Raw genomic sequence first — 26,999 nt, forward strand, 5'->3', positions numbered from 1 at the left:
TTCTGTGTATCAGGAAATACAGATGTGATTCCTGGTCTGGCACAAATTTTTAATTGTCACTACAGGTAAAAAGTTTTTTTTTTACTTTGACAGATTTTTATTTTACTTTCTGTTGATTCTTCCAGAAAAGCTATTAGTAAACTGCAAATCTTTTTAGCCCCAGTTTCACAACAAATCATATCTAAAGTAGTGGAATTTTAATTCATGTAATAAAAATATGTATTTATATGGGAAATAATCTTCCTAAATATAAAACCGATTTATAACATTATTAAAAGGATAGAGTGTTACTCACCACAAAGATGACACATGAGTTGCAGACAGTAACTCAACATGCCGTCTTTGCAGTGAGTAGCAATCTATCCATTTAATGTTGTTGCTATACCAACCTGAATGTTTCATTGTTTGAAACTGTTTCATAAAGTTACATGTTTTTAAATGTAATTTCATCAAGATCATGAACTGACATCCAAAACCATTACTATTCTAATTGCTATCCATTGATTTATAATTTATGTTACTGTTGAAAGTGGCACATACATGCAGTAATGCTACAATTAATTTGATTATCTGTATGTGATGTAAAGTTTGATTGTAATAATTATATTCCTGGCTTTTATTTCCAGCTCCAACATATTAATATAACTAATTCACATTTCTGGTATGTTATTTAATAACAATATTATGAAAAGGGTAGATTGCTACCCACCATATAGTGGAGATATTGAGTCGCAGGCAGGCACAACAGAAAGATTTGCTAAAGAAGTAAGCTTTTTGGCCAAAAGGCCTTCTTCTGAATTGGACAACATACACACAGACATTCATGCAAACACTAATCGCACACACACGACCTGCTGAAGCTGGCAGCCAGAGAAAGTCATCAGATGTGTGTGTGTGTGTGTGTGTGTGTGTGTGTGTGTGTGTGTGTGTGTGTGTGTGTGTGTGTGTTGTCTGATTTAGAAGAAGGCTTTTTAGCTGAAGAAAACGTACTTGTTTAGCAGTCTTTTCATTGTGCCAGTCTGTGACTCAGTATCTCCATTATATGGTACACAGGAATCCATCCTTTTCATAATATTGTCATTATTCCATTGTGGTTTTTTTATTGTATGTTATTTAGTACCTCAAGTTCTTTCTTCCTTTTAAAATGAAAAGTATAGTTTCTCTTACTATTCTTAATTTGATCTGATGTTTGGTTACTTTCTGATGTTTGGTTACATTCTGGTGTTTGCTTACATTCTGGTGTTTGCTTACATTCTGGTGTTTGCTTATATTCTGGTGTTTGCTTATATTCTGGTGTTTGCTTATATTCTGGTGTTTGCTTACATTGCTAGTTTTCTCTTAATTAGTTGAGACCATTAAAAATTTTGAGTTGCATACATGTTGCATAATGTTATCTTCATTGGTTCCATTGTGGGTAGGGCATCAGTATGGGCCTTTTGGCTTTTGTTTAATTAATCCCAGCAACAATGTCAATTTCTCCCTGTGGCTGTTTCATAATTTTTTTATGTTCAGTTCATGCACAACACTTTCAAGACTGTATAGAGGCTAATTTTTGGATGCATTTGAAAAATCAAGTTATGTATAGATAATGCTGAAAGGAATCAAAAAGTTACATACCAATGATTGTGGAGCAATAGCTGCTTTGCTCAGAAAGAACAAATTGGAAGGATGTAAAGCAAGTTCCTTTATTTTCTAAAGCTCCCTCTCACTGTGTGTGTGTGTGTGTGTGTGTGTGTGTGTGTGTGTGTGTGTGTGTATGAGGAGAGTACTTTTTGTTTTTGAAGACAGTGTCATCAGACAGCACTGACTTCTCCTGTTTCCACAGGTTCAGAATGCTAGAGGTCCGTCAGATCTGATGCATGTGTATAATCTGACACTGACGTTGATTCAGTATGGGGCAGACCCAAATGTGGTGGTGCCTGATGCTGGTCAGATCGGACGGACAGGTTGTCACACAGGCTCCGGGTCTGCGGGTGGCGCTGGCCGCCGACCGCAGAGGGTCGGCTGGGTGCTGCAATGCTACGTCTCAGCTGTCTGCCGAAAGGTAATGAAGAACACCTTCATTTGTGATTTGACTCATTGCAGTTACTACCTCTGCTTCCAAATATCAGCGTCAAATGTTTGCCATAAAATTAAATGTCACCATAGTGAATTCGAGAAGTTGAGCAACTGGCTGAGCTTTCATTTTACAAGCATTGTGCCATTATATAACTACTGTGTTTCAAATCTTTTCTCTTTCACTGTTGATACGTAATAGACTTTGAAAATGGTGTAAAGGGGTACAGACAGAAGTGACACTTTGAGTCAAGTTGTGAGGTACTCTTGGGTGGTTTACTTGATAAAATCATTGACACCAAATGCAAAGCCCTGAGTGTTGCAAGGGTGCCCTACAGAGTGACCTCCTTTGATTTTCTTGCAGGATTTGAATATCAATACAATCCTAAAGCAGCATACTACACACCTTTATAAGAACTTGGAAAAAATTCTCTTCTGAAAATTTACAAGTACTGTTACGTACAAAACATTGTGATAATTTAAACAGAGCTGCCAGTAGCTGAGCACATAGCATATTAGTCTTGTAATAGTAAAGTCACAGGCTTGATTTGTGGTGACCTGAATAAATTCCACATCTACAATCTGGGTGTACAGTTGTACAGTGTGCCACGGAAGTCAGAAGGCCCTACCACAGGTAGAGGTTGCCTCTCTTGGATGCATATGGTGCCTTTACACAGTCTTGCTGTCAGTCACATGTTGACATTCGACGTATGTTCACAAACTAGTAGTGTAGCCATTCCGTGGCATGTATCCTCTTGTGCAAATTATTCTGGATGCCATGAAGTGTTGTGTCTGTTATTATCTGTGTGTTCTTTGGTCAGAACACATTGGCGACGAGTAGGATCGCACTTTCACGTGTGTCATTCTACGGTTGCTTTTTGCATCTTTTTGTGATATGGAGTTTCTGCCTCATATGTTGGTGTAACGACAGACAGAACTTCTTCCGGTCAAGTAACAGGCTGTGCTGGATTGCTCTCTCCAGTTTTGTCTCTGGCTATGTTTCTTCCTCCGTTCCCATCGTTTGACGAGGCAGCCGAAGATTGGGAAGCATACAAACTCTGCCTACGGCAACATTTCCATGCCTTTCACATTACAGATGCGGAGGTATATTGTGCATTGTTTTTATTATGGATTTCTCTGTCATTGTATCAGGTGATCTAGCAGTTGGCCCCATTGCTGGAACCTTCAGCATTTTCATGTGACAGTCTATACTCATTGTTGTCTTCCTATTATTGTTGCTGGACACACATCCTGGCTGCTATGGTTGAATTGTACCAATGCAAGAAGCATCCCCATAAGACTTATCATGCCTGTGCAGTGACTCTCCATGGCCTTAGCCGCAATTGCCATTTTGTCACAGCCAGTCAAAGGAATCATATGTGATCATCATGGTTTGTGATGTTATCACCTGCTCTGCCCCAGATAAGGAAGTCCAGCAGTGGGTGCTCCAATTAGCAAACCCTTCCATTGAAGAGGCTCTGTCCAGTGCCCAGTCATATGAAGTCTCACATGCCTTTGGTCAACATCGCGGCGGTACAGAGTGGCCTGGCTGTGTGCACTGCATTCAGGAGGATGATGGATTTTCAGAATGAAATTTTCCCTGTGCAGCAGAGTGGGTGCAGATCTGAAACTTCCTGGCAGAGTAACACTGTCTGCCAGTCCAAGACTTAAACTCGGGACCATCGCTCTTCACAGGCAGGTGCTCTACTGACTGAGCTACCCAAGCACGACTCATGACCTGTCCTCACAGCTTTACTTTTGTCAGTACCTCGTCTCCTACCTTCCAAACTTCGCAAGAGCTCTCCCTCGTCTCCTACCTTCCAAACTTCGCAAGAGCTCCCCTGTGAACTTTGCAAAATAATGCTCCTTGAAGAAAGGATATTGCAGAGGCATAGCTCAACCACCACCTGGGAGATGTTTCCAGAATAAAATTTTCACTCTGCAGCAGTGTGTGCACTATATGAAACTTTCTGGAAGATGAAAACGGTTTGGTGGACTGTGTGCTGTGGTCCCAAGCTCAAGTCTTGATCCATCACACAGTTTTAATCTGCCAGGAAGTTTCTTATCAATGCACACTCCGCTTTAGAGTTCTGGAAACACCCTGCCAGCTATGGCAAGCCATGTTTCTGCAGTATCCTTTCTTCAAGGAGTGCTTGCAAGGTTTGCAGGTGAGCGCTTGTGAAGTTAAGAAGGTAGGAGACAAGGTAGTGGCAGAAGTAAAGTTAAGAGGACAGGTTGTGAGTCGTTCTTGGGTAACTCAGTCAATAGAGTACTTGTCCATGAAAAGCAATGGTCTCGAATTCGAGTCCCAGTCTGGCATACAGTTTTAATATGCCAGGAAGCTTCATGATGATGGGTTTCTTTATAAATATCTTTTCTGCTATCAGTCATGATTTTCTTTAATTCATACTTTACATGAGATATTTCAGGAAATGATACTCATTTTCAAGTGTGTTCTCTCTTTTATACTATGCCATCTTATGTAATGTTTTTGATGTGTAAGGTTCTGCTTAATTTTGTTGACTTTACTGCAGTATATAAAAAACATCAACAAAACAAAGCAGAAACTCACACATCGAAAACATTATGTAAAAATCTCATAGTACAAAGAGAAAACATACTTGAAAATGGGAAACAATTCCTGAAGCACATCATGTAAAATATGAATACTTGAAAATCATGACTGGTACCAGAAAAGTTATTTATAAATAAACCTATTGTTTTCACAGTCACAGGCTTTCAAAGAAACTATGTAAAGTGGACAAAATCAGGACGACGATGTTGTGACTTCTGCACAGCCCGTAAACAGTGTTTTAGTCACTGCTCCTTGTCGCCATTGTGTGCTTCTTGTTACTTCAAACATGACAGATCAGTGTATCCCCAATATTGGGCTGTCTGTCGTGTCAGAAAAGGTCACAATGTAAGTGTCAGAAAAGGACACAATGCGGTAGTCTGATACTCAGTTGCACTGAATGCAGCATCAGAGAACATGGATATGGACATTCAGGAAGTGTCATTGTCAAGGCCAATTCCTGATCAGGACTCCAACAAGCTTTTATATTTAGGTTTTGGTTCTCTCACAACCACTGCGCCTACAGGTAGACACCGTCGGGGCACATTTGCTGCTTAATGCCCAAACATATTCAGATATCGGCTCTCTGCCACTGTTACTGGTATGCAGGTGTCTATGGGTATGTGGTGAACAGGAAATTCATGTCTGACATTATGTATAGAGCAGTCACTGAAACTATTACCTTTATTGTTGTCCACGATGCTAGTTGAATAATCCTATCTGGATGACATTGTTGTTACTGGACATACTACTGCTGACCACCTGCAGAATCACCGGGCCCTGTGTAAAAGGCTCTGTTCCATGAGTCTGTGTTGCAGTCTGCAGATGTCCAAATTTCTCCAACTATCTCTTGAGTATTTGGGCCACACCATATCATGGCAGGGCATCCAACCCCTGGTGAGTCTTATCAGGGTCATCATGGACTTGATGTGTGTGTCATTACAACTATTTCACGCTTTCCGGGTTAAAACTGTCTATTACCACTAGTACATCCATGGAACATACACCATTGTCTACCCTCTCTACCTCCTTCCCCACAAGGGTGCTATCTTTGTCTGGTCTCCCATGTGCAAGCAAGACCTCACCATATAGAAGGACTGCCTCAGGTTCGCACCATGCCTAGTTACTTGTGATCCTGACAAACCACTGGTTTTGGCTATAGGCACCTCACAGTACAGTGTGGAAGCAGTCCATACCCATTGGAATGCAGACAGCTCAGAGCTGTCACTGGTGTTTCATCAAGTCCAGCACAGGTCCACTACTGTCATGTCCAGAAGTAGGCCCTGGCCATTGCATAAGCACTCACCAAATTTCACATTTTCTTGTATGGAAACAAATTCCAGCTAATTGCAGACTACAATTGTTTATTCTATCCACCCAGGTCCCCTATAAGGTTGCCCACAGGTTGCAGCGGTGGGCGTTGTTCCTCTCCAAATACAACTGCAACATTCATTTTTGCTGCAGTGGGCACAATGCCAACACGGACACCTTATCCTGGCTGATCATTGGTCCGGACCCTGAGTTTGATCAAGAAGAGCTCATGTGTTTTTCATTTGGGTATCTTCTCCCACCAGTCTCATAGGGCCTCATTGTCAGATCCCATCCTCAAGCAGGTTGTCAACTTGCTGGTCTTCTTGTCCTCCAAGCTGCACTTTTGATCTGCCTCGTAACTACGTTGTCTTGGACCAACATCTGTCAGTCTTAGACACGGTCCTCCTCCTCCTCCTCCTCCCCCCTCCCCTTCCCCCTCCCCCTCCCCCTCCCCCTCCCCCTCCCCCTCCCCTGACTGGGACATTGAGTGTTTTAGCTTTTTGTTGCTGCATGTCCCCAAGGTGCAAGTCAACAGGTTTCTCCTAAGGCTTCGTTCTCCCCATGGACTCCAGCAACCCAACCCTGAGAACACATCCATCTGTATTTTGCAGGTCTGTATCTGAATGTCTTTTGAGTGATTGTTATTGACACATTTTCATGTGTTTTGTACTTGGTTGAGTGCTCCTTGGCTGCTACCAAAGTCACTATTCAGGCTCTCTTGAAAATTGTTTCTGTGGAAGGTCTTTCGTTCACTCCCACAAAGATTGCACGACCGTAATCAGGGTGTGTAGTTCTACTGATGTCACAGAAGTTGGAAGATGCCGGCATTGGCAGAGGATGCTACTCTTGAATGCCCATGCAGCCTCTCTGCAGTGCTCTGTAATGGCTGACCAATAGCTTATAGAGTCGAACCTGGCCAGCCCCTCTCTCTCTCTCTCTCTCTCTCTCACTCACTCACATGTCGTCATTCAGCCTATGTTTATCGGATTAGTAGTGTAGCCACTCCGTGGCAAGTATCTTCTTATCTTCTTATAAAAGTTAATCTAAACTTAATAAAGGGTTGTATCTGTTATTATCTGTGTGTTCTTGTGGCCAGAATGTGATTGTCCCTAGCAGCAACATTTCATTAAACTTTTATTTGAATTCTATATTTATTATCAAATGAAAAATTAAGTAACAAATACTTGATCATAATTTTTTAATAAAAATAATATCTTTTATTTTTATCTACTATTTGCTTGAAAGCATGAATATTCACAATAAATTAAAATTAGGTATAAAAATGCAAAGCAGAAGATTTTATTTCTGGAGATTGAGCAGTATTGTCATTTTACATTTTTATATAAAATGTTTATTTACTTTCATCCAGTTAATAATTAAATATAAAAAATGTTATTTTCATTAGAAAAAATTGTGACTGAAGTCTTTTAATTAACATTTCCATTTGACAACAAATAAAAAATTCAACTAAAATCAGTTGCTACTAGCCGGAATTGAACTAGAATTCTGTGAGTACGAAACTTATATGCTACACACTCAGCTCCCAGCAGTTCTCTTAAAATAGTCTAAATGTTTTATGTTTAACATTGTTCAAAAATCTAAGTCTTCAAATTTATTGTTTCAATTTTTTTGAGTACAACATATTGCTTAAGAAAATTGATGCCTGGGCACAGGTCCTCAAACCCTGTAAGTGTGATGAGAATGAAAGAAGGAAGAACAATGTGTAAGGCCCTCTCCTAAGACCTGATTCAGCATGAAGTTTTGATCTGTCAGTAAGCTGCACGACAGGGTACATTCCATTGCAGAGTAAAAGCTTCATGCTGGACATTACCACTAGGCCATTATTTGCAATATCCTTTGTTGTAGGACTTCTGGTATAGTAAGGAAGTCGGAGCCTGGAACTTGCAGATGAAAACGTCGTTATGGGTCATGAGATATACTTAGATGATTCAGTTGGAAAGGTTGATTGGTGAGGACACTCATACATATGTGAAAGCAGATGGACTTGACTCTCTGTTCAGTTGAATTTAACTTTTCAGTTTTTCAAAAATTATGAATTGAATACCAGAATCATTTCTTAAATAAGGCTACAAACCACTTCTCCCCAGTTTCACATAACTTTTGGCACCCTTTTCCAGTTGGTAAGATCATTGTCCATGAAAGGCAAAGGTTCAGGTTTGAGCCCTGTTTTACACAAAGGGCTAATGTTTCAAAAAGTTTCGTTTTTGCTAACAGTCTAAAATTGTTGTTACAGTGGATTTTATATAGTGTGTTAATTTTCACTGAAGATGTTGAAATTTCTTGAAAACTACACATCAGCTCAAAAAGAGTTATAATTTCAATTTGTTTGTGTCAGAGGTGGACATTGAACGATCACGGGTGGCACTGTAATCGGAGAAATAGAAATGGGTGCGCAATCATAATTTATGACATGCTACTTGTTGAATGTCCAATGGCACGTGGGACCCCACCTTCATGCCACAGGGGTAGAACAGGCTGGTATTTCGTAACTTCTGTTTGGAAACCCCATTCGTAACATTATATTCCTCCGACATTTCAAGCACAGGCTACTTGACATGCCACTGTGTCCATGTAGCGAACTATGATGTATCATAACAGGTAGTACACTGTGACCAGAGCTTACATATTGTTCAGACATAGAGCAGGTAGTAACTCTAAACATTACAATACTTGTTCAGTGTTCATTGCCTGCACACCTACCTATCATTTGGAGAACGGACGTGCAAGGGGGTGATGGATATTGCAACCACAGAAGAAACAACTGAAATGATCCTAATTTACAGAGAATGTAGGAGAAATGTTGAGCCTGCTGTTGCCTCATATGCTGAGCATTTTCCTGAGAAATCTTGCTCTCTTTCCTTGTTTTACAAGGTTGTGAATGCCATTGTTTCTGATGACAGGGTACATATTGGTAAAAAGAAGCAGACCAAATATGTTACAGGAGAAGCAAATGAAATAGCTGTGCTAGTGGTAATACCCCATAAGTCACAAATAAGTGTGCAGCAATTATACTGTGATTCTGGTATGTCCATAGGTAGTATTACCACAAACTGTATCATCATCATAAATATCATCTATACCACTTGTTACTGCATCGAGAACTTCATGGCACCGATTTCCATAACTGGGTAGTATTTGTGAATGGGCATGTCAACAAATGCAGATGACCCTCACTGCCAAGGCACTATTTTCTGATGAGTCTACCTTCACAAACTGTGGTAGCATTAACTGGCATAACATGCATTACTGGAGTGTAGACAATCCCTACTCATACAGCACGTTGACCATCAATATCCTTGGTCATTTAATGTGTGGTGTGGCATCATGTGGAACAAACTCGTTGGTCTGTACTTTGTTGATGTCAAATTGAATGGACACAAATATTGAACATTTCTGAAACAAGAACTACTGATACTGCCGCAGGGTGTTGCCCTGGATATTTGACAATGTTTGTGGTATCAACATGATGGTTGCCCAGTGTATTACACAACTGAAGCATGGGAGGTATCAGACCCTGGTGCATGGATTGGCAGAGGTGGCCCTATTAATTGACCCATGAGGTTGCCAGATTTGATGTCGCTGGATTTCTTTCTCTGGAGATATTTAGAATATGATGTGTACTAGCAAGCCTGTGAAGACATGATCAACTGCATCAGAAATGCCTGTGCTGATATTCACACAGGTATTCACTGTGTACAGGCATTTGAAAAGCTGATCACTAAGGTATTGAAGTTGGTGATACAACATTTGAACACTAACTCTAATTGGAAAAGTAGAGTAGCGTTCGCGTCAAGCCATGGCCGCAGTGGTGCATCGAGCAATCACGTGTCCAATATGTCGAATAGGTTTTCCAAATAGTAGTTATGGAGTACAGCCTCTTATGGAGTACAGCCTGTCCTACCCTTGCATCATTGAAGTGGGGTCACTTGTGCCATTGGATATTCGAGGGCCATTGCGTAGCATGTCGTAAGTTCTGATTGTGCACTCATTTTCATTCCTGCGATTACAGTGCCATCTATGGCAAAATGAAGAAAATGCTTCAGACAAAACATGCAGATTTTGCTGTAGAATAGTAATCTGCAACTAAAAATGGGGGTTCCCATTGAAGGTTTCAAAGTTGCACCCTGCCACCCACATATGAGGTGGGATGGGGGTCGAGTGTGGTATCATGGGATGACCCCTTCAGAGATAAACAAATTGAATTATAACATTTGTTGATAAGATGTATAGTCTTTGGAGATTTTTCAGGGTCTTCAGTTAAAGTGAACATCCTGAACATCTCCTACTTTCTCTTATTGAACTGTAGTAAATGCTTCACAAAATTTCATAATCTATGAAATAATGTAAACTGCTGAAAGGAATATTAAAATCAAGGTTGATTTTTCCCTCATTTTTTATGTAAATGGTCGGAGTATTACTGTTGATTGGCACTAAATGTTCCTGGGCCGATACACTAAGATTTGCTGCCAGGTTCTGTACCCAGATTCTATTTCCACAGACTAACTTTATTAGCTAAGAGAAATAAGTGAATATTTTGTAAATAATTTATTGTTTATTACAGCCTCAAGTCACTCAAACGGCATCATTACTGCTTTTGATTTTTTACCAAATTGTCATTGGATAATATATTTAAATAAAGGAGAAAAGAGAATACTAAAATACTAGGAAACTAAATTATAGACCTTACTAACCTCTATACACAACTATATGTACTTGAATATTTTACATAGTAACTCATGAACTGAACAGAGCAAGAGAGGTACTCACAATGTAAAAGTATCTGTGCTTTGAGTTTCGTAACTGAAGGCTACAGTGTGCTGTGTAATAATATAAAGTGTCAACAGTTACATTGCAGTAATGTTATAAATGTATTCAAGTGCCTATAGTTTTATATAGAAGTTTGTGTTGTAACACTGTACAGACTCAGAAGTAACTCCAACCACCTTTTATTCTGTTTCCACATGCGGAGGTCCAAAATAGGACTGAATGAAGTACAGAATAGTACAAGAGCTCATACCTATAGAACATGTCAATATAGGTGAGCATGCAATAAGCAAGAAAACATACTTGAGGCCAAGGGCCCAGCACCCTGGGCTTATATTGGACTGTTGTGCACACGGCACATCGCTTGCTGTGTCATCTGTCCAGGTCGCAAGGCTATCTCTCTAGGCAGGCCATGGAACCACTTCTATCACACATTGTTCCATTACACGAACTCACACTCCAGGGCTACAACACTCCTTCCCCCTTGGGGAAAACTGTTCACTGTGGAGATGCCCATGTCTTCTTCAGTGGCAGGTGTCTTGCTGTCACAGGGAAATATGGTCTCAAATAGCACGGGTGTGGACGAGCATGGCACCCACTTCTCCAAGAGGGGCTGTAAGGGAACATTGGTGGTGATGGTGCTATGTACATGTCCACATCAAGACAGGCACTCGGTGATAGACGCAGCAGAGAAGATGGCAGTGGTGATAGTTGTGATGGTTTCGCCAAAGCAGTCTGTGGAGATGGAGGTGGTTCAGCACTGACTACTTTGTCCAGTGGTGGCAGCACTCAAGAGTGAAGACGGCATCAGAGCTGAAGGAACTTGGACTGCACCATCTACATGTACATCTATGTGATTACTCTGCTATTCACAATAAAGTGCCGGGCAAAGGGTTCACTGAAAATTTAAGTGCTCATTTTTCCCACGCACCATTCAAGAGTGGAACGGTAGAAAGACAGTTCTACTGTTCCACTCTTGAATGGTGTGTGGGAAAAATGAGCACTTAAATTTTTCTGTGTGAGCCCTGATTTCTCTTATTTTATCATGGTGATCGTGCCTATGTAGGTGGGTGCCAGCAGAACGTTTTCGCATTGGAGGAAAAAACTGGTGATTGAAATTTCATGAGAAGATCCCGTTGCAACAAAATACACCTTTGTTTTAATTATTGCCACTCCAATTCATGTATCATATCTATGGCACTATCTCCCCTATTTAGTGATAGTAAAAAGTGAGCTGCCCTCTTTTGAACTTTTTTGATATCATCCGTCAGTCCCACCTGATGCAGATCCCACACCACACAGCTATACTCCAGGATAGGGCATAGGGCAGACAAGTATGGTGTAAGCAGTCTCATTAGTAGACCTGTTGCACCTTTGAAGTGTTCTGCCACTGAATCTTACACACTTTCCTTTATTCAGGGTCAATTGCCATTTTTCACGCCATACAGATATCTTATCTAAATCATTTTGCAATTCATTTTGGTCATCTGATGCCTTTACAAGATGGTAAATGACAGCTTTGTCTTCAAGCAATCTAAGGGGGCTACTCAGATTGTCTCCTATGTTGTTAATATAGATCAGCAACAATAGAGGGCCTATGACACTTCCTTAGGGAGCGCCATATATTACTCCTGTTTTACTCGATGACTTTCCGTCTATTACTGCGAACTGTGACCTTTCTGACAGGAAATCATGAGTCCAGTCGCACAACTGAGGCAATATTCCATAGGCACGCAGTTTGGTTAGAAGGTGCTCGTGAAGAATGGTGTTGAAAGCCTTCTGGAAATCTAAAAATATGGAATCAGTTTGACATCCCCTGTCGATAACACTCATTACTTCATGAGTATAAAGAGGTAGTTGTATTTCACAGGTATGATATTTTCTGAATCCGTGCTATGTGTCAGTAAATCATTTTCTTCGAGGTAATTCATAATGTTCGAACACAGTATGTGTTCCAAAACCTTGCTGCAAATTGATGTTAGTGATATGGGCCTGTAATTCAGCAGATTACTTCTATTTCCTGTCTTGGGTATTGGTGTGACTTGAGCAATTTTCCAGTCTTTAGGTAAGGATCTTTCTGTGAGTGAGTGGTTGTATATAATTGCTAAATATGGAGCTATTTTATCAGCATACTCTGAAAGGAACCTGACTCGTCTACAATCTAGACCAGAGGCCTTCCTTTTGTTAAGTGATTTAAGCTGCCTTGCTTCTCTGTGAATATCTACTTCTATGTTTCTCATCTTGGCTGTTGTTCTTGATTGGAATTCAGGAATATTTACTTCGTCTTCTTTGGTGAAGTAGTTTTGGAAAACCATGTTTAATAACTCTGCTTTAGCTGCACTGTCATCAGTTACTTCACCATTTTTATCATGCAGTGAAGGTATTGGGTGCGTCTTGCCACTGGTGTGCTTTATGTATGAACAGAATCTCTTTGGATTTTCTGCCAGATTCTGAGACAGAGTTTCATTGTGGAAATTATTAAAAGCATCTTGCATCGAAGCATGCACTATATTTTGAACTTCTGCAAAACTTTGCCAATCTTGCTTTCTTTTAAATTTTGCATGCTTTTTTCGTTGCTTCTCCAACACTGATCTGACCCATTTTGTGTACCATTGGGGATCAGTACCATCACTTATTAATTTATGTGGTATATATCTTTCAATTTGCCGTTGATACTCTCTCTTTGAAATCGTTCTACATCTTTTCTCCACTTACATGATCAGATCGGAAGGAGTGGAGACTGTCCCTTAAAAGGGCATTAAGATGTGATTTGTGTTTCTTTTTTATGGTTGTAGTTGTTATGGTATTTAGTGTAGCAGCAACTCCGTTTTGGTTGTTAATCCCTGTAGCCATTATGATACTTTCTATTTGTCCAGGATTATTTGTTGCTATGAGGTCAAATATGCTTTTGCAAGCATTTATGCTTTGAGTGAGATCAGTTGTTCAAAATAATTTTCTGAGAAAGCATTCAGTACAATTTCGGATGACGTTTTATGCCTGCTGCCAGCTTTGAATGTATAATTTTTCCAGCATATCGAGTGTAGATTGAAGTCACCACTGACTATAATTGCATGAGTGGGGTACCTATATGAAATGAGACACAAGTTTTCTTTGAACTGTTCAGCAACTATGTCTTCTGAACCGGGGGTCGATAAAATGACCCAATTAATAGTTTAGTCCGATTGTGAAGTAGAACCTCTACCCATACTATTTTGCAGGAACTATCTACTTCAATTTCATTTGAAAAAATCCTTGAGAGGGCCATATCCATGACTGCTGTGGATGACGTCCTGCCACAGTACAGAGGATATCACAACCCTCAGTGTTGTATCTTCAGTAGCCATCAACCCTTTACATCAGCATGTCAATGGTGTTGTGGCTTTGCCATGTCGTGCACTGTGGTGGGACATCATGAGCCTTCTGCAGCTGGACCATTGGGGTGTTTCTCATACAAAATTGCTGGCCTACCACCACATAGTTTGGCTAGGTATTGACAGCCAGATCATGCATGTTACGACACGCTGCTCACAGTGCATCACCTGTCAAGCAGCGCCATTGGTCTCTCTTTCACCATGTCCTGTCCCACAGTGCTCCTGGGAATCTATTTATGCTGATTTTGCAGGTCTGTTCGTTAACTCCTTTTGGCTTGTAGTAGTTGAGGCTTTCTCAAGATTTCCCAATGTGATTCATTGTCTATCCATGTTCACAAGAACTGAGAGCTGGTGATCGAGAACGTAATAATTGAGCATAGGATCCACGCACAGTGCAGTGGTTTAACAGGCAAATCTTGGCAGACAAATCAGCTGTGACAGCTTCAACATCCAAGTGAAAAGACAACAGTTCACCCTGATAAAATGTTGGATTGGGAACAATCAGCAGTTGAGAAATAGCATCTACATTAGCGTTTTGTGCTGTGGGTAGAAAATGAATCTCATAGTTATTGCATGAAGGCCCGCTTTGTCCGGTAAAGATGTCATAGGATTGAAAAGAGAAACCAAAGATTTATGATTGGTAATCAAATGAAACGTAGAAACATGTAAGAAAACATGAAATTTTTGGACCATGTACACAATATTTAGGGCTTCTCTCTGTCTGTGAATAGTGATGATGTGCCTGATTTGGAAGCGTATGCAGTGGGACCTTTGGATCTGTCAGCATATTTGTGCACTGGAACGGCCCCAAGGCCATACCGGGGAGTAACTGTGGCCAAAACAAGATGTTGGCCTGTTTGGAAAGTGACCAACCAAGGTACCGAGTGTAATTTTGACCTTAATAGGGTAGAAGTACACTTGATGGTAGGCAAATAGTGAAAAGAAACATCTTTATGTAAGAGAGCATGAAGTCGCAGGCCATTGTGACTCATCAGTAAGAAATTTATGGTAGTACACAATCTTTTTGAGAAAGGCTTGCAACTCTTTGACGTTGATAGGGTGTGGAAAAGCCGTAATGGCATTGACATGGTGATGGAAATGGAAATGCCGTGTGACTAGGGCCTCATGTCGGGTAGACTGGTCGCCTGGTGCGAGTCTTTTCAAGTTGACGCCACTTCGGCGACTTGTGTGTCGGTGGGGATGAAATGATGATGATAAGGACAACACAACACCCAGTCTCTGAGTGGAGAAAATCTCCGACCCAGCCGGGAATTGAACCTGGGCCGTTAGGCATGACATTCCGTCACTCTGACTACTCAGCTACCAGGGGCGGACATTGACATGCTGATGTAGTAAAGGGTCAATGCCAGCATGCAAGACTTCAAAACGGAGGTAGACGGCTAAAAAAGTTGTGATTTGTCTAAGTTACATTTCAAACCAGTGGCCTGTAGCACTGTGAACAAGGCATGAAGGTTCTGCAAATGTTTATCGTTTGAGGAACATGAAACCACAAAATCATCGAAGTAGTTAATGTGCTCCGGCATGGAGGCCATCATCCAGAGGAAGTTGTAAATAGGCTTCTAACAAGCCTATTTTGGAAGACTATTGGGCCCCTTTAAGCTGTGCAGAGTGTTTATGTGGTTGGGGTAAGGAAATAAGTTTCAATAATAGAATCTACAGACACTACAGAGTCTAAGGTTGCCATTAGGTTTTTTGACAATTACAAGTGGAGTAGACCCTTCACAAGAGGGGTTAGGTGTGATGACACCCAAAGACATAAGTCAATCTAGTTCTAATTTGACTTGCTTCTGTGTGGGCACAAAAATAATGGGACACGCTGTCGGTTTCATTGTGGTGTGAGCTTTGAAAGGAGTAGGACACCCTAAACCTTCTGAAAGCAGGGAGGAATATTCCAAGCAGAGTGCATCCAGTTGTCGATACAGAACTTGATTCAATACCAGATGCACTTCGTCAGAAATAGAGAACCAAAAAATTTTGAAGGCATCTAATCCAAATAAAATTTCAGTGTTGGCATCACCCACTACTAGAAAAGCCAAAGGCCAAACAATTGCATTGTGCAATACAGAAGTAGAAAACTCTCCCAATATGAGTATTTGTTGTTTTTTATAACTCACCAACCATCAAGAGACAAGGGACAACACTGTCCAAGATCTGATTAAGTTTGAGAGTTTAACAAAATCAATGCATGCTTGTGTACACTTGCACTTTTAACATCTTGTCTATCACACATACTTCAATACAGAATTTGTTTAGGGCTACCATCATTTGGGAAACACATCCATGTTCGTGTTTGGTGAAGGAGATTGAGAGCATATACACAGACGCAATATGCGCCCCCCCCTCCCCCCACCCCATCCTCCTTGTTTTCTTTACTATGGTTGAATGTCATCCAATGCTTTGGACATGCGGCCCTCATTTGTTGAACAAATCAGTGAGTGCACACAGGCACTATTGTGATGCTGACCGCTGCTGCTACTTAGCTTGGCACTGTTCCATGTGGCGTGGAGGCTGAGGTTGCATGAATGCAACATCGTCTTCCCTCCTGTGAGCTAACCAAAAGCAGCCGAGGAGAAGAGCAAGCAATAGCAGCTACTTCACACTCTGTCTATTTAATTTCCTGCTGCCGAAGATACTTCAAAAGACTGAGCAATGTTCAGAAAATTCATGAGACAGATTTTCACATTGTGAAGCACGTTCATGAACTTCTCTATCCGGGGCCAGACATATTATGGCATCATGAACCATCAAATCAGTATATGAGTCCCTGTGGGTGTCAGTAACAAACTGGCAATGTTAGCTAAGCCTATGAAGTTCTTCTGCCAAAGCTGTGTACAGTGGTTGTGACCACTTTTGACAACGGTAGAACTCAACACAAGCAGTGATAACAGAGAGCAACTGACACATTTCATCTAAAGAGAGATTGGTAGGCTCGTGAAGATGAGCTAGCTGATATAAAAGGTGATAAACATGAGATTAAAACCATGCCAAAAATAAAGCCTTACACATCACTGGGATTGTGAACTCCAGAAGGTTGAAAATGTTGCTGAAGGTGTTTTTCATGTGCTTCCCAATATTCCTCAGAATCGTCATATGGAGCAAACGGTGGGGGTCGCATCAGCAGTAATGGAACCTGTTTCATCAATGAGGCTGCCAAGTTGTTTGGTGCCACAGTGAGAGCCTGATGATTGTCAGTGAGAGCTTGCTGTTGTTCAGCAAGAGTTTGAAGTACTTCTTCTATTGACATGTTGGCTGTATATTGAACCAAAGAAATGAAACATGCAGAGTAGAATCCTACACTTCTCGACAAGTATGTTGTAATGTCATACAGACACAATATCAGAAGTAACTCAGCCAAGTTTTATTCTGCTTCCACATGGAGAATTCCACAGTAACACTGAATGAAGTATAAAATAGTAAAACTATAGAACACTTAAATATATAGTCTCATAGGTGAGCATACAATAAGCAAGTAAACATAAGTGAGACCAAGGGCTGGTGGGCTGGGTTTATATTGGGCTGTTGTGCTCATAGCACAGCTCTTCCTATGCCATCTGTCCAGGTTTTGAAGTGACCTCTCTTGGCTGGCTGGGGAGGCACTTGTATCGTGCACTCTTTGGTTGCACATACACCATAGGGTTAAAACAGTTATGTTTGCTTTGATTTTAATTTCCTAGTATTTTACTAATTTATTTTCTTTCCTAAACAGAACATCTAATGTCTTGGAAACAAGTCAGAAGCTGTAATGATACCATTTGAGTAACATGAGGCTGGAAAATGTATATGTGTAAGACACCATTTGATTCTTTATTTGACAAAACTGTTATTGTGTACCTGAAGTGTACCAATCATTTGGTATATCATTTAAAAATGGGACCAAAACATATTATTGTATGAAACCCATGAGGAAATCTTTTTTCCATTTCTAAAACTATGTGTGAACAGGATTTCAATAATGTTGCAAATTTTGTCTTCCCAACTTGTCTCTCACTTTAATTGTCAAGAGCCATCGTTATGCCCTTACTTGTCTTATTGTTAAGTTTTCCCTGATATGAAATCATCTGAATTATTTAATAAAGTTTCTTGATGTCTTATCTAACTGTAGGTATTAGTTTGCCTCTGTCCGCAAAGAAACAACATGTGCTTTGTCCATTTAATGTGCTGATAGCTTCTTGCCATTATACCTCAACATAGTGTAACAAGTTCTTCACTATAGGCTATTATTATGGCCCTGAAGCATTCAGTTACATTTTATGTCAGGAAAATAATAGGAGATACAAAAATGTTCCATATGAGAGATTTTTTTGGAAAGGGAGGGGGGGGGGGGGGGAGGAGATAATGTGAGCTGAAAGTATTGATTCAGTTGAAGTGGTATGGTACTGGTATTTGTCTTTGAAGCTGGAATCTAAATAGCTGACATGATGAAATGTATTCTCATATACTGTAGCATGTCAATTAGTAATATGTTTAATGATTTCAGTACAGTTCCCTGTGTTTTTTTTAATGTTATTGCTAGTTCTCAGAGAGAGCAATTCAAGTTTATAATGTAAGTGCTCCTAAGATGCTTTCACATAATACATATCCTTTAGTTTCCAGTATGTGAAACATATGGATCAAAACTGAAATTAGTTTGTGCTGTCAGTGAAATTTGGAAAAAATAGAGGTACTTGCACAGCTATTTTGTCATTTTCTTCTGATGACCCTTCTAAAATGTCAAATGTGTATCTGTATTGTACAGATGACTGTAATAAATGCTGTTGTAGTGCATGTTGTGTTTTGTTATGAATAAATATGGAATGAAAACCAAGGAGAAGATGGAACCAGATACCAGATCATAGCCTACCAATCATAAATAACACAGTGAGGACCACTTAGTTCAGTGCCACTATCTGGTAATTGTCTGTCATCAACAGTGTGACATATCATCATGCCATGGGACACTGTAAGTGCATTTGATGTTTAACTCAAGGTAATGTACTGTGAAGAGAATCAGAACCTCAGCATGTCTCTTTCCTTTACCACTCAAAGTTTTGTAATGAAAATTTCTTCCAATGGCTGAATTTGAACTGAAGAGTCTTGGATTGAGTGCCAAGACACTAGTATACATTAGCATGCTTGGATGTAGAAGTGGGTTGGATATAGATGAAATGTCCATGTTTTACCATTGAGTTCATGATATTGTGTCATTGGTTAGAGGGAGGAGACAATTCATTGCTTTACCACCAGAAAAAAGAAAAAAGACAGAAAAATAAACACTGCAATTAGTTATGAATTTAGGTCCTTCAGAAACTGAGATCTGGATGTGAGACTTGACCCAATTTGCACTTTTCTCATGACATCCTGAAAGTCATGGACCTTGAGAGTCAGGTAGATGCAGTGTTTCTTGATTTCTGAAAAGTGTTTAAATCAGTGCCACATCTATGCTTAATATTGGAGGCATGATCTTATGGTGTATCAAGTGAAATTTGTAGGCTTATGAAGAAAACTTATAAATAGTTCAGATTATGCAATTGTGGGTAGCAACAAGATGATACTTAACTGACTCATACGTACTTATTCAATGACTTTGAATAGATTCCAAATGAGATAGTGGTAATAAAGCTGGAGAAAATATGCTAAGTCTGAGTGGAGATAGTGTTGTAGATTACGACATTTTGTTTTGTACATTGTAGTAACACCTATTGGGGATGGATCATTATCAACTCAAATCTGTATGAGATACGGTGAAGACCTAACATTTACACATATACTGGTGACCATGAACTGTGTAACCTACCAGTCCTCCTCACCTGAATTCTTGTGAAATAAATTTGATTCATTACTAGGCTCAAAAGTGACTACTTCCAAGATGAAAACTACTCCTTGGTCATTTGTGTTTGACCTCACATTTAGATGAAGATGAAGCCAGTGATGAGGTTTTCAATGTTTTTGTTAGAAAATCTATCTCCACCAAAGATAAAATTCTAAATAAGATACTGATTCAGTGCAAGATATTTAGATTGCTAGAATTTTACCATCTTATAGGCAAAAAGAAAAAAGAAAAAGTCATGAAATCACTTTACCAAATAAAATAACAAACGTACTAACAGATATGTGTCCCTTGATTTCTCAAAAGTTAGTGTTGGAAATTTTTTACTTTTATGCATTTTTAATTTTTTTGTCTTATTACCTGTGTGTATGAGAGGCGGGAGGTACAGGTATTTAAATTTTAGCTAAAAGTTATTAGAATTGTATATCTTCTATGTGAATCAGCACGGGGAAAAGAGGGGAAAAATGATAAAAAGGAGAACAGAGAAGGAACTCCCTGCTGAGAATGGTCTACAAATGAAAAGTGGTATATAAGGCAAAACACACAAGAACTTCAGAGAAAGTTAATTTATTAGTGTTCAAACAAATTTCGGGCTTGCAGCCAGTCGTCGTTCAATACTTCGCACAATATTTCAACTGGGCACCTGCCAGTCATCTTCGGGTGAGCCGTTGCAGACTGGCGATAAAGTCCTCCGCTCCGCAATATATAGCGTACTGTAACTATTCTGCGCATGCGTCGAAAACTTGATAGATGAACCAACACTGCCCGCTGGCAGTGCCCTCGCTGGTGGAATAGTGGAACTCAGTCGCCCCCTGCGTTGCTGTTTGCCACGGCCGTCGACGCACTCTGTCGTCTTCGATTTGAGCAAATCGTGGAGATGATGGGATTCCATGCCGCTGTCATGGTTTAACAGATTTTCCACCAGTCATATTTCTATGGATCTTTAATAATGGAGTCCCAGAAAGACATTGCTGTGGACAAAATCATTGTTTTCTCATACTCCATTGAATGTCCAGTAGAAATACAATGTTCAGCAATAGCGGACTTGCTTGGCTGCAAAAGGCGGGTGTAACGTTGATGTTCAGTGCAGCGTTCTTTCACGGTGTGTGTGGTTTGACCTATGTAAGCCATACCACATTGGCACGGTGTCTTGTAAATTCCGGCCTTTCGTAGTAACAGATTGTCCTTAACTGATCCCACAAGGTCCACAATCTTCGATGGTGTGCGGAAAACCACTTTTACGTGAAATTTTCGGAGGATTCTTGCTATTTTAAATGAAGTGTTGCCAACGAAAGGAAGAAAAGCTAAAGATTGTTCCGGCATGTTCTCCTCTTTATTCACTTCCTGCTTCTTAGTTTTAACTGTTAGTGCCCTGTTAATCTGCCGGATGGAATACCCATTTTCGCTGAATACTGTCTTTAGATGGGCGAGTTCTTGAGATAAGCTATCTAGATCTGAGACAGTATGAGCTCTATGAACAAGTGTTTTAAGCAAACTCACGGTTTGCGATGGGTGATGCGGACCTTGTGGGATCAGTTAAGGACAATCTGTTACTACGAAAGGCCGGAATTTACAAGATACCATGCCAATGTGGTATGGCTTACATAGGTCAAACCACACGCACCGTGAAAGAACGCTGCACTGAACATCAACGTTACACCCGCCTTTTGCAGCCAAGCAAGTCCGCTATTGCTGAACATTGTATTTCTACTGGACATTCAATGGAGTATGAGAAAACAATGATTTTGTCCACAGCAACGTCTTTCTGGGACTCCATTATTAAAGAATCCGTAGAAATATGACTGGCGGGAAATCTGTTAAACCGTGACAGCGGCTACCAGCTGGACAGTGCATGGAATCCCATCATCTCCACGATTTGCTCAAATCGAAGACGACAGAGTGCGTCGATGGCTGTGGCAAACAGCAACGCAGAGGGCGACTGAGTTCCGCTATTCCACCAGCGATGGCGCTACCGGCGGGCAGTGTTGGTTCAACTATCAAGTTTTCGACGCATGCGCAGAATAGTTACAGTACGCTATATATTGCGGAGCGGAGGACGTTATCGCCAGTCTGCGATGGCTCACCTGAAGATGACTGGCAGGTGCCCAGTTGAAATATCGTGCGAAGTATTGAATGACGACCGGCTGCAAGCCTGAAATTTGTTTGAACAGTCAATTCGCCGGGAAAATTTTAAAATTCACAATTTATTGGTGTTGTTTTTTATCACATGGTACACTAGAATTTTATAAGAAGGGTTTTCAGCAGCAATATGGACAAAACTTTTAAGAAAAGACTAATAAAATGTTTTGTACAGTGTCCTCTACCATGGTGCTGAAACATGGACAATGAGGAGGAAAGATAGAACAAGGGTGGAGACTTTTGAGATACAGACATGGTGGAGGATGGAAAGAAGTAATTGGATGGATATAGTGTAAAGATCCTAAGACGAATTACTGAATGTAATAAAAGAAGGAAAAGAAAAGTGGATTGGGCATACATTAAGAAAGAAGGAGGGGCTTGTAAAAACAGTCATAGAGGAGTGTATGAAAGGAAAGAGGAGGCAAGGGAGAAAGAGATGTGTTGGGTGACTACACATGCATCAACATTAAGAAGGAAGCATTGGATCACAGGAAATGAAGTTGGAAAGGATCTGTGAACATAGTAGAAAACTGTTGATGGTAATGGTAATGATGATGATGATGATGATGATGATTAGGAAGATGAGCAGGTAATAACCATTGAAACATTTATAAGAGGTATTGCATTTAGTAATGAATTCATGCTCAGCAGGTGCAATCAGTTGCATACTGCTCACAATAAACGTAAGATCTGGGCTCAAGTCTTGACCCAATGCACACATTTTTCTCATATGACATCCTGAAAGCCATGTATCAAAGCAGTCATGCAGAACTCAATATGACATCTAAAGTTACTATCAAAAGTACAATCATATTGTGTTTTGAATGAAATTTAGGCCTGAGTAGAGGATTTCTTGGTGGGGAGGACGTAACTGGATGGAGAGACATAGACAGACAGATGTGAAAGTGCTCCAGGGATATGTTCATTTTATATATTAATGATTTTTCCCAACAATATAAACAGTAACCCCAGACTTTTTGCAGATGATGCAGTTATCTATAATGAAGTACTGCCTGAAGAAAGCTGCACAATAAAATTGAATCGGCTCTTGATAATACGTAAAAGTGATGCAAAGATTGGCAACTTGCCTTAAATGTTCAGAAATTGCATAATTGATCACTCCAAAGAAGAGAAAGGATAAAAAAGTATCCTATGATTACAATATCAATGAGTCACATTTGGAATTGGTCAATTCAATTAACTACCTGGGAGCAATAATTTGTAGGAATATGAAATGGGATGATCGTGTAAGTCCAATTATAGATAAAGCAAGGGGCAGACAGAGAAAGGAGATTGCTTACAAAACACACTTGCAACCAATCCCATACCAAATAGGACTAACAGAGGATATTGAATGTGTACAAAGAAGGGCAGCATGGATGGACATTGGATTGTTTGGCCCATGCGAGTCTGTCAAGAGATGCTGAACAAACTGAACTGGCAGATGCTTGAAGAGAAGCACAAACTATCCTGAAAAATAGTCGATAAAAATTAAAAGACAGTTTTGGTCACATACACACATTTATTTAAAACTGATGACCAGTTTCAATCTGTTAAAACCATCATCAGATCATAGTCCAAAGGTAGCAGGTGGAGATGACACAGATCAAGAACCCTTGTGTGTGGCATGGACCTCAACTGCTCTTGTGCACATAGGGTTCCTGCTACATGTCACCATCTCATTAAACAGGATTTAGTCCACCACTCACAGATTCAAGTCTGTGCCATGTTTGCAGAGTATATAATCATGAAATTGTGTATCAAATTAATGTGATGAATGTTTCACAGTATGAAATCAGTATTGTGAAAAAGAAACTGTAAAAAAGAAACTGTTTTGCACAGAAATGTTATTATTCAGTAATAGAATTTTTAGATGGTGATAGGTCTGTTTTATCTGGAAAATCCTGGCTCTTAATGTTGATAAATGTATGTTAAGAATCGTTAAGATTTTTGAAGTTGTACTTAGTGTCTGTTAATTATGTGACTCGATTTTGAATGAATAATGTAAACTAGTTGAAACTGCAATTTATTGCATGGTCTGATTATCTCCTATACACCAAATTTGTGATTTAAAGGTGTGTTCTCTGCCACTGTATAACTGTGTGTTGTCTGCCCCACACGAATTACTACCCACATAGTTCTGTGTGTATGTCCATCCCTGAGTGCTCACCTAGAATTTGGTGTCCTAAGCTAATCTAATATGTTCTAGTTTTTGTTTATGTGCCTATCTGCTGCCCTGTGCCTCCACTATTCAATTTGTTGTTTTGTTCACTCATTACATACTGTTTGTATTCCACTCAATATTTTACTGTTGTATTATGTCAGTGATTAGAATTAGTTATAATTATATAACAATGTGCTCATTCTGAGTCAAATTTCACTTTTGTTATATGTTACATTTCTCCTTGAGAACATGACTTACAAATGCGCAAGTGAACTCAACTAATGTTTAAGTAGGTAATGTTCTGAATGGATGAAAACAGAGACTGATAAGAAAAACTACCACTGACAGTTATGCTGAAATAACAAGCAGCACATGTGCATAACATGAATGAATTGGAATATTGCTGTCTTGTTATCAGCTTATTAATTGTTTTCAGAAATACACACACATTTCTGCTGCTGCTAATATTTTAGCTTTATTTTACACTTAAACTATAGAAAGTAGTGCATACCCTATCTCTCATACTGTGCCCCAAGAACTAGTGTGATATTGGTATTTGTTCATTATCATTTGTATTTTATTGGTCATCTATACTTTCTGTCATAAATGAATTTGTGAGTGAATTATTTTCCCCACTACTTAGTTTACAAATTTGCTTTGCCTATTGAACAATATGTCTTTCACTCATAGAAATAAAGGCTCATTATTTCCTTGAATATGTGAATGTTGTGCTTCAGTAAATAAGACAGATGGGCAACTGCAGCTAATAATTAAAACTTTGTGATAATTATAAAATACATTCCGAAACTAAAGAGGTGATTTTTTTTTTCCCCCTACAGGAGGAGCTACTGTCTGATCCACAACAACGATTTGCACGAATTATTTGGTTGTACTACTTTTGTATGGACCACACTACACTTTTCAGTTGTCTAAGACAGCTCCACGCGCAAGCAGCTCTCGTACCACCACGTGGAGCAGCTCTCTGCCACTTAGTGCGAGAATTGTGTGGGAAACCTCGTACACTCAAACAGATTGCACGTGTGGCTGTTTATACTGCACTCGGTCGCCGTCCTGGAACTCATGTTAACAAGCTGCCACTGCCCGTCACACTTCGTGAATACATTCTCAACTTTGAGCCATAAATTGGTGTTCTTTGTAGCTCCTGGAATTTTGTAGTCTGCTGTGAATTCTGGTTTCTTTCAAGTAAAGTTATGTATGATATTGAAATGGCTGATTAATTACAACATTCTGTACTAATATAATAAACAAACAATTAGTACATAGTGAAGTGATATGTTTGATGTACAAATTCTGAAGACATATTTGTAATATTGTGCTGTTGGAAATGAGAGTGTGTATAGGCTACTGTGCTAAAAGCTTTGTGTGAGAGCATTTTGTGCAACCAGTCAGTGACTGACTTTGTCTGCTGAACTGTCCAAGCAGTTGTTAGACATGGGCATAAAGGAAAGAGCAGTTTCAAAACAATTATTGGGTGACATGGTTTACTTAGTGGTGCTCACTTGGCTTTTCCATTCTATTTTTTTACCATGTGCTTGTAGTATTAATCCATATGAGCTTTATTTCTTGTTTCCTGTTGTACCACACTCTTGGAATATCATGGAACATCAACTTTCAGATAGAATCTCTGTCTCTCTCTCTCTCTCTCTCTCTCTCTCTCTCTCTCTCTCTCTCTCTCTCTCTCTCTCTCTCTCTGTGTGTGTGTGTGTGTGTGTGTGTGTGTGTGTGTGTGTGTGTGTGTGTGTGTGTGTGCGTGTGTGTGTGTGTGTGTGTGTGGGCGCGCGGGCGCGCACTTGTGTATGTAACGGACCCGTTGCAACTACACTAATATTGACAGGTCAGCACCTTGTTTTTTTTCTGATGGAAACCATATGGCCATTATCCGTATATGTTTTAGTGTGCTTTCTTTCAGACATTTTTAGTTGTAGTTATGTTTCTGCTCCTGCAGTTAGTTCTTTATGCTTACATATTTCAGAGAAAAATTTTCTATTATTCTACTCTCAGGTTCAGGAATTGCAGAAATTTTTGACATTTATTGTTTTAAAAGTCTCTTTCTAATGAAATTAATCATCAACTTTGTATCATTTCCTTCCAGTACTTTATAATTTCATGCAACCTGATTTATCCATTGTGATCACTCCTGAAATGCTCCTGGAGATCTGCTTGGCTTTGGAGGCATTAATTAATTTACTCTCAAATGTCTCAGTTTTAACTGTTTACCTTGTTAAGCTATATTTATGACCCTATAAATGTAAGACTATAAGACTGTTCACTTCATGCTGTGTTTATTTTCACAGCGATTTTGTTTCATAATTCCTTTTACAACATAAGTGGTGCAGTTATGTAGCCAGTCCAGAGTTACATTGAGTTACATTGTCTTGTTCAAAGAAGTTTTCAATGTTGTTCTGGCCTTTCTTTTTCAATAATTGTAATAGAGTTATTGGCAGATTTTAAAAAAATGATATTTATAAGTTTTTTGATAACTGAGTCACCTGTGGATCAGTTGTTGGGTTTGTGTGAATGTAGACTTTACCCACATATACTGCTGCTGAAAAACTCTGCATGTCCACTCGTCTAGCAGCATTGAGATACTGCAATGTTTCATTGAATATCATTGTCATAACCTTGTGAAGTGTTGAGATATTGTGGATGTTCTGATATTTATACTGGGGACAAGCGCAGTATCGTGACATTTCCCAAGAATAGTATGAGTATGACAGTTGTCAAAACCTTGCAGTACCTCAGCACTGCCACCCA

General features: G+C 39.7%; 1 protein-coding gene across 2 annotated transcripts in view; it reads left to right on the forward strand.

The window, feature by feature from the left end:
* LOC124545265 (ankyrin-1) overlaps positions 1-25,451 on the forward strand; it is a 150,180-nt gene extending 124,729 nt beyond the window's left edge. For both annotated transcript variants that reach the window (XM_047124146.1, XM_047124147.1), the window contains exons 9-10: positions 1,826-2,044; positions 25,064-25,451. In XM_047124146.1, the coding sequence (XP_046980102.1) occupies positions 1,826-2,044; positions 25,064-25,366 (522 nt within the window). In that variant the 3' untranslated portion in view covers positions 25,367-25,451. The remainder of the gene's footprint in view (positions 1-1,825; positions 2,045-25,063) is intronic.
* Positions 25,452-26,999: the final 1,548 nt, after the last annotated feature.

The sequence above is a fragment of the Schistocerca americana genome, chromosome 8, assembly GCF_021461395.2.
Source record: "Schistocerca americana isolate TAMUIC-IGC-003095 chromosome 8, iqSchAmer2.1, whole genome shotgun sequence".
Classification (NCBI taxonomy): domain Eukaryota; kingdom Metazoa; phylum Arthropoda; class Insecta; order Orthoptera; family Acrididae; genus Schistocerca; species Schistocerca americana.